Source organism: Vespa crabro, chromosome 21 (assembly GCF_910589235.1).
Source record: "Vespa crabro chromosome 21, iyVesCrab1.2, whole genome shotgun sequence".
Taxonomy (NCBI): domain Eukaryota; kingdom Metazoa; phylum Arthropoda; class Insecta; order Hymenoptera; family Vespidae; genus Vespa; species Vespa crabro.
In genome coordinates, this window is record NC_060975.1 from 1592501 (window position 1) to 1605000 (window position 12500).

The 12500-nt window shown below is 26.6% G+C and overlaps 2 protein-coding genes across 3 annotated transcripts in view; one reads left to right on the plus strand and one right to left on the minus strand.

Moving 5' to 3' along the window:
- Positions 1–4319, minus strand: part of LOC124431436 (limbic system-associated membrane protein-like) — a 9699-nt gene extending 5380 nt beyond the window's left edge. The window contains exons 1-3 of the mRNA XM_046979362.1: positions 3981–4319; positions 2702–2806; positions 1818–2033 (exon numbers count right to left, since the gene is read on the minus strand). Of these exons, the coding sequence (XP_046835318.1) occupies positions 1818–2033; positions 2702–2806; positions 3981–4020 (361 nt within the window). The 5' untranslated portion in view covers positions 4021–4319. The remainder of the gene's footprint in view (positions 1–1817; positions 2034–2701; positions 2807–3980) is intronic.
- Positions 1–12500, plus strand: part of LOC124431438 — a 24788-nt gene that overhangs the window by 4540 nt on the left and 7748 nt on the right. The window lies entirely within an intron of this gene.

The window sequence follows — 12500 nt, forward strand, 5'->3', positions numbered from 1 at the left end:
ATATCTTCTATTTTTTTTTTTTTTCAAAGAAACAATTCGTTGATCCATTAAATTTAATCTCAAAAGACGAATTATTTTTATCAGATATTATTTTATTATTTTTAATTCGACAAAAATATATCTGTGAAGAATTTATCTTGGAAGAGTTTTATTAGAGGAAAAAAGCAAAAAAAAAAGCAAAAAAAAATAAACGAACTTATCAACGATATAGAATAATATTCTCCATTATTATTTCATTTGCATATGGATATTGATAGTTTTCTTCTCCTTTTTTTTTTTTTTTTTTTAGTTTTTATGGATCACCCTGTATATATATATCCTCGAAATGGAATCACTAAATTCAACAGAACAGCCTAGGAATTCCATAGAGACTCGTGACAAAAGGAGAAGTTTTTTTTCGTTCTTTTTCTTTTTTTTTCCCTTCCCTACCCTCCCCCCTCCCCTGGTTGTGCTCGGTTTGTAAATTTCTGCGTATGCCACTCACACACTTTCGCATCCTTTATTTATTTTATTTTATTTTATTTTATTTTATTTTATTTTTTTTCCCTCAATCGGACCAATACGGCGATCGTACCCTAGTGACTTCTCTCTCTCTCTCTCTCTCTCTCTTTCCCTCCCTCCCTTTTTCTCTTTCTTTTTCTCTCTTTATCTGGATTACGACGATATGGTAATAACGAAAAATAAAAAGAAGCAAAAAAAAAAAAAAAAGAAAAAGAAAGAAGAAAAGAAAAAAAAGGGGGAGAAAATCGATAAGAGTTTTCGTATCTTCCCTCATCGATGTGGGAATATTGTTTGTAAAAGGGGACGATCAATCTTTCCAAATGATTTTCCCTTTTGTGTTTGTTTTTTTCATTCTTTTTTCTTTTTCTTTTTTTCTTCTTCTTCTTCTTTTTCTGTTGGTATGACTTCGATCTGACTCATTGTCAAACGTAGGACGAAAGAAAAAAAAAAGGAAAAAAAAAAAAAAAGGGAAGATTCATCCAAGAGGGATGTCTTCTTTTTATACGTTCGAAAATATCGTTGAAATTCTTTGAAACGTTCCAATATTTTTACTCGCATATTTTATATATATATATATATATTCTTTTTCTCTTATATCTTCTATTTGTTTCTCTCTTTCTTTTATATATCGCCCATTTCTTTTTTTTTTTTTTTTCTTATTCAATTCATTCATCGACAATCGATAAAAGAGTAATGGGAAATTAACTTATTCTTTAGATAAACGAACGTGACGTTAAATTATATCTCGTTTGATAATATTTTATAGAAAAGCATAGATCATTTTGTTACTAATTATATATTCATAATATATCGATATTATCTTAGATTATATCTCAATTAAAATGATTATACGTGAATATATTTATTCATTAATATCAAGATGGTTGATTGAGCGAGGGTTAAAAAAAAAGTAACATATTTATAGAAAATAATTTTTAAAAAATCCATCATATATTATTAATTCGTATAATATGATATTAAAGAAATTGAAGAATCGTACACGATTGAATTAATAATAAATTTAAATGTTATATTAAAAATAAGAGATTAAAAAAAGTTTTTCATTCGAAATCCTTATGTATAATATCGATTCGATACAAATTTATAATTGTAAATTAATTATCGATTAGATATTAATATGCTTTTGAAAAAGAGAAAAGAATAACATTCGTACAAATAATTCTTGACTCACCTTATATATAATATATATACATATAATATATATATATATATATAAGAAAAGGTTAAGGGATCGAAGGTAATATATAGGTATTTATTTGCGATAGTATTATATAGCTGGTATAGTATGTACTCACACATAACTTGGATATCGTGTACATGCGTAACATATCCCCAAGGAGTTGGTCGGGACGCTTGGCATACATATTCTCCGGTATCTTCTGCCTGTAGGTTAGAAATCAGTAAGCTACCGTTATTCCATAGGTGAATTCTTTCGGGCGTCATCAAACGTGGATCATCGCTGTCAGCCAAAAGAATCCCTTTTCCCCACCATTTCACCCTAGTTTGCACCCCTAAAATATGTAACAGAACAAATTTAATCTTCCTTGCCCAACTTCAAATTTAAATAATTCTTTTTACAAATTTTACATCCATTTACATACATGCATGTGCAACATTATAATAATATATGTATAATATACATGCATGTGCAACATTATAATAATATAATGTAATAATATATATATATATATTAATTAATTAATTCGACTTATTTTAGAATAATATTTTCTAACGAAAGTATATATATATATATAAAGCATAATAATTTCAATATATATATATATATATATATGTTTTTTTTTTCATATAGCAATTAATAACATTTTTAATTTTACAATACGATTAATAATTAAAATTATTTAATTTTTTTCTTATGTTTTCATTTAATTATAACAAAATAAATATAATAATAATAATAATAATAATAATAATAATAATAATAATATTTTTTATATATTTACTACATTTTTTTTCTTATATAAAAATAATTTGTAAAATAGAATTAATTATACAATTATACGTATATATATATATATATATATATATATATATAACAAATTAAGAATACTTTTCTTACTTCTCATTATTATTTGATAGTCTTTGAATAAAATTGTTCGAAAAGTTTTCTCCGGATATGCGGGTTTGTATTATTACGAGCGATTTCACGCTATTTACTCACCGAGATCTTGCACATCACAGGGTAGCAAAACCGAGTCATTTTTAAAGACCTTTACAACCGTCGGATGGTTCGTAAAACCTTGATTCATTGCTGCGTGAACTCCTCCTAATAATAAACAAACGAAACGAATAAGTATAATATAATGATCGAGACATCTTATTTTTCTTTTTTTAATTTTTATTATCAAATATCATTAATCGATTGATATCTCTATCCTCATTACAAAATCAATCGACATAACGTTTTATTGGAAATTAAATTTTTTCCTAAATTGTATATACAAAAAACAAAAAACAAAAAAAAAAAAAAAAAAAGAAAAAAACAAAGAAAAAAATAAAAAGAAACAGAAAAAGAGAAAAAAAGTTAGGCTAATTTTTATTAATATTTCGTTGAATTTCTTTTATAATTTCCGTATAAAAAAATTTATAAACATTTTCAATTGGATCAACGTTTTATCCAAGTCATTTATTGTGCGACAAATTTTTATTAGATCTGTATTAATAATTAATGAAAAAATTTTTCTTTTTTTTTTTTTTTTTCTTTTCTTTTCTTTCTTTGCGAATACAACAAGATTAACGGAACAAACGATTTTCCATTTTCAAAAATAATTTTATTGTTTTATTGTACATTATTACTGTAATTATACAGTACCGGTGTCTTATTATAATTAGATTAATTTTTTATGCACATAGAGATAAAATACTCAACAACCAACTAACTAACTTTATCCCGAGTGTATTGTTAATTTCAAACTTGTTAAATTATTACTAATACGCTACTCCCTGTGATAATATCATGATTAAATTTCTTATTATCTTAAATAATAAATTTAATAGTCTTTATCTCTCTCTCTCTCTCTCTCTCTCTCTTTTTCTCTTCCTTTTTCTCACCTTCACTTTTCTATATTATTTAATTAAATACAAAGTATACAATTACATTAATGTCATAGAAATTTCTTTAATAACATTTCGATTTTTAATTTATATTATTGCTTAAATTATATTATTGATTTAATCATTAATAATATCTATTGTCATGATTTAATCATTGATACTATCATTTGTCTTTTTCTTTTTTTTTTTTTCTTTTTTCTTAGTAATTCAATTCAATCAATAAAATGATCTATAAGATCTTTCAGGGAAGCATAGAAAATATGAATAGGTTTATCATATTTAAAAATAATTCATTCTTTTTCTATTTTTCTTTTCTTTCTTTATTTTTTCTTTCTCTCTTTTCTTTTTTTTTTCTTTTTTTTTCTTTTTTTTTTTTTTTAACATACCCATTGCGAACAAGCAGATAATCCAAGAAATAGTTGTCATCTTCGATCGATGTATCGATCGAAAGAAGATGGATCGTAAAATCAACGAAGATATTTTTCTTTGATATTAGTTAAGGTATAAAACAGACACACGCACATATACATACATGCGCGCGCGTGCGCGTACACACACACACACACACACACAGAGAGAAATATACACACACAAACACACAAAACAATTAAAAATTTAACTTATATAATAACAATAATAATAATAATAATAATAATAATAATAATAATAATACTATCTCGCGTGCGATCTCTGAGACTTTTCAGTAGACACTGATCTTCCTTTCAAGATGGGGAGATCCCTTCTCATTCGATCTTATTCTTACACTTACATACATGTACACACACACACACACACACACACATTCACAAATGCGTGCGAGAATTTAGTAGAGAGGCTACGTTGCTCTTGTAATTATGACCACTTGTTCATTGTGCGATTTAGAGATGCTCATGTTACACGCCGTTAAGAATAACATCTTTCTTTCATTCTTTCTTTTTTTCTTTCTTTCTTTCTTTCTTTCTATCTATCTTTCTTACTTTCATTATAATATCTAGTTACTTTATTAGTATTTAAAGTTTTCTTTAAGTGTATCACAAAAAAGAATAAAAGAAAAATATATGATTTACTTAAACATTTAAATAATAACTTTGATTATACAATATAAATGCAAAAGAATTTATTTTTCTTTTTATTAAATTTAAATGAAAGAAAATTATGATGTGATGAAGAAAAGAAAAATTATTCACGTATTAATTGATATAATTAAAACGTCGTTAACGAATGAATAAATAAATGAATAAATAAATAAATAAGTAAATAAATATTATATGACTTTAATATAAAGAATTTTTAAAGAAAATTTAATTTTCTTATTATATTACGATGTAATATAAATTTCTCGCTGTTTCTTTTTTTTCTTTTTTTTCTTTTTTTGATGTAACATTAATAAAATAATTTTATTATATAAATTTGTAAAGATTGGTAAACAATGTAATGCGATAAAATGTTAAATTATAGTAATAGCATAGACGATATGATAAAAATAACAAAGTAATAAACGAGATATGGACGTAAGGAGAGAAAATAAAAATTTCGTTTTGGATCCTTTGAGATGGATAATGCCATTTATGGCATCGTATACGTACGATTGCATACTTATAGGGGCATACAGGGTGTCCCTCAACACCAAAGGCATTCTTCTATAATTTGTTCAATTTACGCACCGACACGCACCATACATAGAGAGTCATTCATCGAGTTATCCATTAAATCGTTAATCTAATATGTCGTTCACCGACCGTTCTGTCTTTTCAAAGATAGCCCTCTGCCCCCGTCCCCTCGTCCCCCTGTCCCCCTATAGGGGACAATCTGTCTGCGCTCCCTCTCTTTTTTTTCTTTTTCTTTTTTTTTTTTTTTTTTTCCTAAGAGAATGGAACGAATAGATACCAAAAATATGAACAAATTAAAGAAGAAATTCTTCTGATTAAAGTATGAACGAAATTAAGATGAATTTCTTTTTTGATCTTCCTTCTTTTTTTTTTTTCCTTTTTTTTTTTTTTTTTTTCATTCTTCTTTCTCTACGATCAAAGTAAAGCTCGTTCGAGAGAGAAAAAAATGTAAGAAGAAAGGATATAATATGTAATTGAAAATTCATTACAACAATAATAATGATAACAACAACGACAATAACAATAACAATAATAATAATAATAATAATAATAATAATAATAATAATAATAATATGAAACGTTAATTAAATAATTTTTATATTAATTATAAAATAGACAATTAATTATATTTAGAGCTTATATAATATTCTTATTATTATTGTTTTAAATCGTATTAACGACTAATATTTTCTCATTGATAATGTTCTCATAAATTTCATTCGGCGAATTAGAAAGCATGACGATCATTTATATTAATAATCGAAATTGTTACAAATTCTTGGATCGAATTGGCACGTGCGCAGAAATTCGTATGGAAATTACCAAGAGAGTATATAAACTCAGATGGAAGAGTATTAAGCACATTTCGTAGTTTCCCATAGTGAAACATGAATTTCATTCGTTATATCTGCGATATCCTTGTTGGCTTTTATCCAAAGTCAATATAATATCTATCGAAGAGGATTTTCGATTAATAATATTATAAATGCAATAACAATGAGAAAATGAAAATGATAATGAAAATGAGAATGGAGATTGTTGATAAAAGTTTTATGTAACGGAAAAAAAAAAAGGAAAAAGAAAAAGAAAAAGAAAAAGAAAAATTTACGTAATATAACATTTAATAAGATGGATACGTGATGGAAATTTATTTATGTGTAGAGTTTATGAAAATATATATATATATATATATATATATATATATAAAAAATTTCATTAATACTTGTGAAATTTTATCATGACGGTATTTAATTACCTTGACATATTTACGAGGTTAGATTAGATAGATAGATAAATAGATAGGTAAGATATTATCTTTGTGTGCGTATACACGCTTCGATAAAAATGTTAAAGGAAAAATTGTCTGTGTTTTGATTACGCACGAAGACATATAACGAGGAACCTTTTTTCTTTTTCTTCTTCTTTTTTTTTTTTTATTATTATTTTTTTTCTTTTTTTTTTTTTTTTTTTTTTTTTTGATAATATTTCTCTGAAGGATACGTATAATCCCGATGTAAATATACTCGATGAAAGTAGAACGAAAGGGATTAAGGGATCCGTATATCGTAATAGCTCTCCTTCGATAATGATAATAACGATATTGAAATCTCAAATAAAATTCTGGAATAGAAAGGAAGATAACTGAAAAAAAGGAAAGAATGGAAGGTGGAAGATTGGATTGGTGGTTAGTAGCCAGTAGTAGTAATAGCAGTAGTAGGCATAATAGGAATATTATAGTCTCTTTAGTACGGGGAGGCATTGTCGCTGCAGGCCTCCAATCATCTCGTATTCTTCATTGTTCGGGTATTACATTGGGGATATACGTCGTCTAACCAATTCACCATTACTTCTCGCGACTACTATCAATTTATTGATAAAATATAGTTATAGTAACATAATTTTGCAGCATACTTCGATTCGATCTTAACGACCGACGTTTATTCATTATCATTAAGTAGATGGATATGATAATTCTATATGATAATTGATTATTCTTCTCTTTAATCTCTTATTAATGATTATATGTATCGATGAAGCTATTTCCTTTTTCCTTCTTTTTCATTTATTTATTTATCTATTCTTTTTTTCTTTTTTTTTTTTTTTTCTTACAGAACAAATGAAAATAATCGAGATGCGTATGATTTTTATACTCGTCACTTCGATTATCATAGAATTAAATTGTGTCACGCCTGACCGTAGACTTCACTTCGTACATCGTCGGTAAAGTAGCAATTTTTTAATCCCCTTGTTTTATGCAACCCTTTACTTCGTGCATGTAAGAAGGTATAGTCTGTATACAGGGGCTGGAAAGGAACTTTTATCTATTTTCCAGGACAGTACGTACAATTTCATTGATATATGATTTTGAATAAATATCTTTTTTTTTCTTTTTTTTTTTTTTTTATATATTTTTGTATCTCTTTTATAAGTTTTTTTTTCCTCGTGTATATTATCTACGTTTTCAATAAAATCTTTAATTATGTTTTGATGTGATGTAGCAATGTCTCTCTCTCTCTCTCTCTCTTTCTCTCTCTCTCTCTCTCTTTCTATCTCTCTCTCTTTATTTTTTTTTGATTCTTTCGTTTTTCTTTTTGTAAGCTATCGAGAAACCTGTGACAAATTGCACGCGGTGCCGACGGCGACGTGCGATGTCCCCGTGGTCCTATCTTGCGCCAGAAAAATACGACGATAAGTCCAGTTCTTTTCTCGTGCGCGCTCGAGTATATGTGTATGTGTGTGTGTGTGTGTGTGTGTGTGCATATTCTTCGATGACAGAAAACGACGTGATATTTGAGATTGATTTTGAACGTTCAAAGTTTATCTCAATATCAAAAAAACTTTTCTTTCTTTTTGAATCGACTTTGCCGAGTTTCGTTTTACAAAGAGATGTATAGATCCATTATTATGACATTGATCGTTGATAAATGAAATGTCGTAAAATAAGTTAGAAATTTATCGTAATGAAAAATTGAAATATTTTATGACAATGGTTATATATATATATATATATATATATATATATGAAAAATAATCGTTTACATTGAAATAATATATTTATGAATATGATATTTCTTTTTTCTCTCTTTTTTTTTGTTTTTTTGTTTTTTATTTATTTATTTATTTATTTTTTTTAATTGCGTATCATTAACGGACCTATCGTAAATAATTTTATATTACGATAAATTTTGTCTTTTATATTAGTATTTGGTATAGGCCACAATGGAAATTTGATTTTATTCGAATCAACTGGATAATTTATTTTTTTTTGTACAAAGAAGAAAAGACAAAAAAGAAAAGAAAAGAAGAAATAAAAAAATAAAAAAATAAAAAAATAAAATAAAAGAAAGAAAGGGACAAAAAGGAAAACATATTTGATTATTCGTAATAACGCATTAAATTGCGAATAAATAATCTCTCTGTAATTATACCTGTCTCTTTTTGATTTTCGTATTACTTTACATACATACATACATACATAAGTACATCCGTTCCTTCGTAGGAAGCCGTAAGACGATATTAAAGGGCTACTTTTTCATCTTAGCCTTTCTACTACCTTAGCCTGGCTAAAAGTAGGCTGGATATATGAGTGAATAAGGAATGAAAAGGAGTGAAAGAGATAGAATGTATAATAATCCTTTACCATATGAGAGAGAACTGTGTGCGTTAGATTCAAGTCCGTGTGAATATATTTAATCCTAAAAGAGAAAAAAAAAGAAAGAAAAAAAAAAAAAAGAAAGAAAGAAAGAAAGAAAGAAAGAAAGCCTTAAAATGCTTCTCAATTACCTTGATATATCCATCGAAATCTTTCGTTTAAGGTGGCCGTCCCTTTAAGCCGATTTTAAAATGAATTTACCGAAGCGTCGTCGTTCACGATAAAAGCCTCCGTCGAACCCTTAAACGGCAAATCCGGTCTCTCGTTGATTGGAAAAACTGTAGATACCTTTAAGAGTGCATCAAGAGGTCTCTCTCTCTCTCTCTCTCTCTCTCTCTCTCTCTCTTTCTCTCTCTCGTCTATTAACATTTTTCAATTCGTCTTTCTGTCCTCGTCTTCCTTTTGTTTCTTTTTTCCTTTCTTATTAATTTTCTTTATTAATTCATTTCCTTAATCTTTTTTCTTTTTTTCTTTTTTATTATTATTAAAAATTAAATCATCAAGACAATTATTTCTTCATCTCTTTTCTCTCTATTATTAATGTCGAGTTATTAAAACGCATTATACTTTTTTTTGTTTTCTTTATTTTTTATTTGCTATAAGAAATGTAGCAAAAAAATTCCGTAACCTTTCCGTAACAACATGATGCTCTTTATTGCAACTGCATTTTTATGCTACCTGGTATATATATATATATATATATTTTCTTTTTCCCTCTTTTCATTTTCTTGTTCTTTCTACCCCTTGAAACAACCACCACGCTTGTTCCACCCCCCCCTCCTCACCACCACCCTATTTATGCCAACGGGTTGTCCGTATAATTAGGTTAAGTTTCGCCGCAGAACAGTTGTGGTTGTATATAACACTTATGCATCTTATAGTACGCTTTTTATATAACGTCGATTATTTTATTTCATATACCCAATTAAAGATATTAATAAATTAATATCTATATAATATCTATATAATTAAATATAAATATATGATATAAATAGAGAGAACAAAAAAAAAAGAGAAAAGGAAAAAAAGAAAACGTAGAAATAAATTTGAATTTGAATTATATTTCGAATATATCAGCTGATATATGTCAACGAGATTATATTGACTTTATTAATGGTCACGAATACATTGGCATGTTACGTGATATTAATACTCTACGTTTGTCAGCTATGCAATGACTTCCATAGAATAGATCCCATCTTATGCGTCTCCTAATAAGCTTTCTATATAACGTCGATTATATTGAAAAGTCATCGTTTATTGATAATTAATTATGATTTTTTCGTGCATGATAAAAATCCCTTTTTTTTTCTCATTGTAATTATTATCACGTACAATAGTTTATTAAGGATTTATCGTAAAAAGTTTTTTGTAAATATTTTAAGACAATTATAAAAGTTATCATCATCTGTACGTCTGATCAATTTATATATGCAATAGTTTCAATTAATTATTATAAAAAAAATTTACATACAATATTCTCATTGTTATAATCTAATAATAGATCGAAATTTCTATATCGATTATTGAATACGATCTATAAAGAAATTTTTATGAATTGTTTTTCTCATGGGAGACAGATATTCCTTGCTATAAGTTTACTATCGAGGAGAATGGTATTCTCGAATGTAATAAAAAGAAAGACGTATTCTCTCTCTCTCTTTCTTTCTTTTTTTTTTTTCTTCTTTTTTTTTTTATCATTTGGACTGTTCAGGAAAAATATCTTTATTCTCTCACAACGAAAATGTTCTCTGAAATACACAGAGCCGATAGTATCGAATAGGAACGTAATGGATCGAAAAGAATCGAAATAGGATCGAATAGAAGAGAACTCAATAGGATCGAATAGAATCAAATAGGATCGAAAAATACGAATAGATGGATAAATAGACATAGATGTTCGTTTGAATCAATAAGGATTTGCATTTACTTTGCTTTTGTTTCCTTCTTTCATTCTTTCTTTCTTTTTCTTCTTCTTTTTTTTTTATATTTTTTTTTCTTGTTGTTCTTACGCATCAAAAAGTTTGACGATCGTTTGTTACACAGTCGAGAAGAACGTCTAATATCATTGTCGTCACTTTATGTTTGAAAATTTTTTTCGTCTGACCTCGCTTCTTTTTTTCTTTTTTTTCTTTTTCTCCGCATTTCGACGCTATGAAAGAAAGAGTTACATTGCCTTTAGGATATCTATACATATATATATATATATGTACGTATATTATATATACATACAACTATGTATTCGTGTATGTATGTATGCATGTTAGAGAGATATTACTCTCTTTATCTCTCTCTCTCTCTCTCTAACATGTTAGAAACACAGTAAGTAAAAAAAGAAAAAAAAAGTCAAGCTTTAATTGCTTTTAATTTACTGAAGCACCGGTTTCTCAAGTAAGCGACATCGTTGGTCGGGTCTCATGTTTACGAAGGACTCGCGAAGGGTTGTCCGGTGCTTAAGGTCGGAAGTGAGTTTAATTGCAAAAGGTCGTAAGCTGGAATACTCTTTAACAACGGAAGTAACTAAAGTTCTAGATCGTTGAAAACTAGAATGATCATTCGCTGTCCTTTCCTTTTTTCTAAACTAATTCTATGTAAGTTTTTTTATTCGGAGATTTTGATATTATTTTCTTCTTTCTATTTCTTTTTTATTTATTTATTTTTTTTTTCTTTTTTTCTTTTCTTCTTTTTTTTTTTTTTTCTTCTTCTTCAACACATCAGTTTTATTTTTATTTTAAATGTCAATTGTTATTGGATATCAATATATTAGATTATTTATACACACACACATATATATATATATATATATTTTTTTTTTCTTTTCTTTTAAAAATAAAGTAATAACATATTTAAGTATTCATGGAACGTTCTTTATAACTATATTTAATTAAACATTTAATTAAATTTCATATTGGTATTATATAGAAATATTCGAATGATTATAATGCAGAAAGATTAAATAAAAAAAATTATTAATAATTATATGTTAATTGTTGAAAGTTTAATGCATCGTTTCATTATTTTCAAAAGAAAATAGAAGAAAAAAACAAAGGCTATATATATATATATATATATTAAGATAGTTTCCAATTATGTTAAAAATTACATTAATTAATACAATGATCACCATTCGTATCCTATGCTTTGTTTAAGTGAAATTTTCGAGAGGAAAAAGAAAAAGGACAAAGGAAATTTCATTAAAAGTATGCCCTATGTTTTCTATTCGTGTGTGACTTTTATTTAAAGAAACTAAGAACACTTTGCCTAGACGAAAGTGGAACGTGTACCTAAATCTAGGTCAACTACGTGTTTAGTAATACAATATTTTTCGAGAAAATCATATGCCATTTCCTTTTTGATGATACTTTATAGACTTTTACTTTTCTACTTTTTTTTTTTCTTTCTCTTAATTGCGCCCAAACTTTTTCTCCATTTATTAAAATAATTTTCACATATATTTGTATACACGCATACATGTATTTCTAATGATGATAGAAAAAAAAAAAAAAAAAGAAGAATTAAAATTCGTTTTTCTTTGATGTCAGATCGTCGATAATTTATGACATTATTCGAGCGTATTAATTGGAATTAGAATTGATTTCTTTTTTTCTTTATCGTATTAGTATCATCGATGATTTGTAATATTC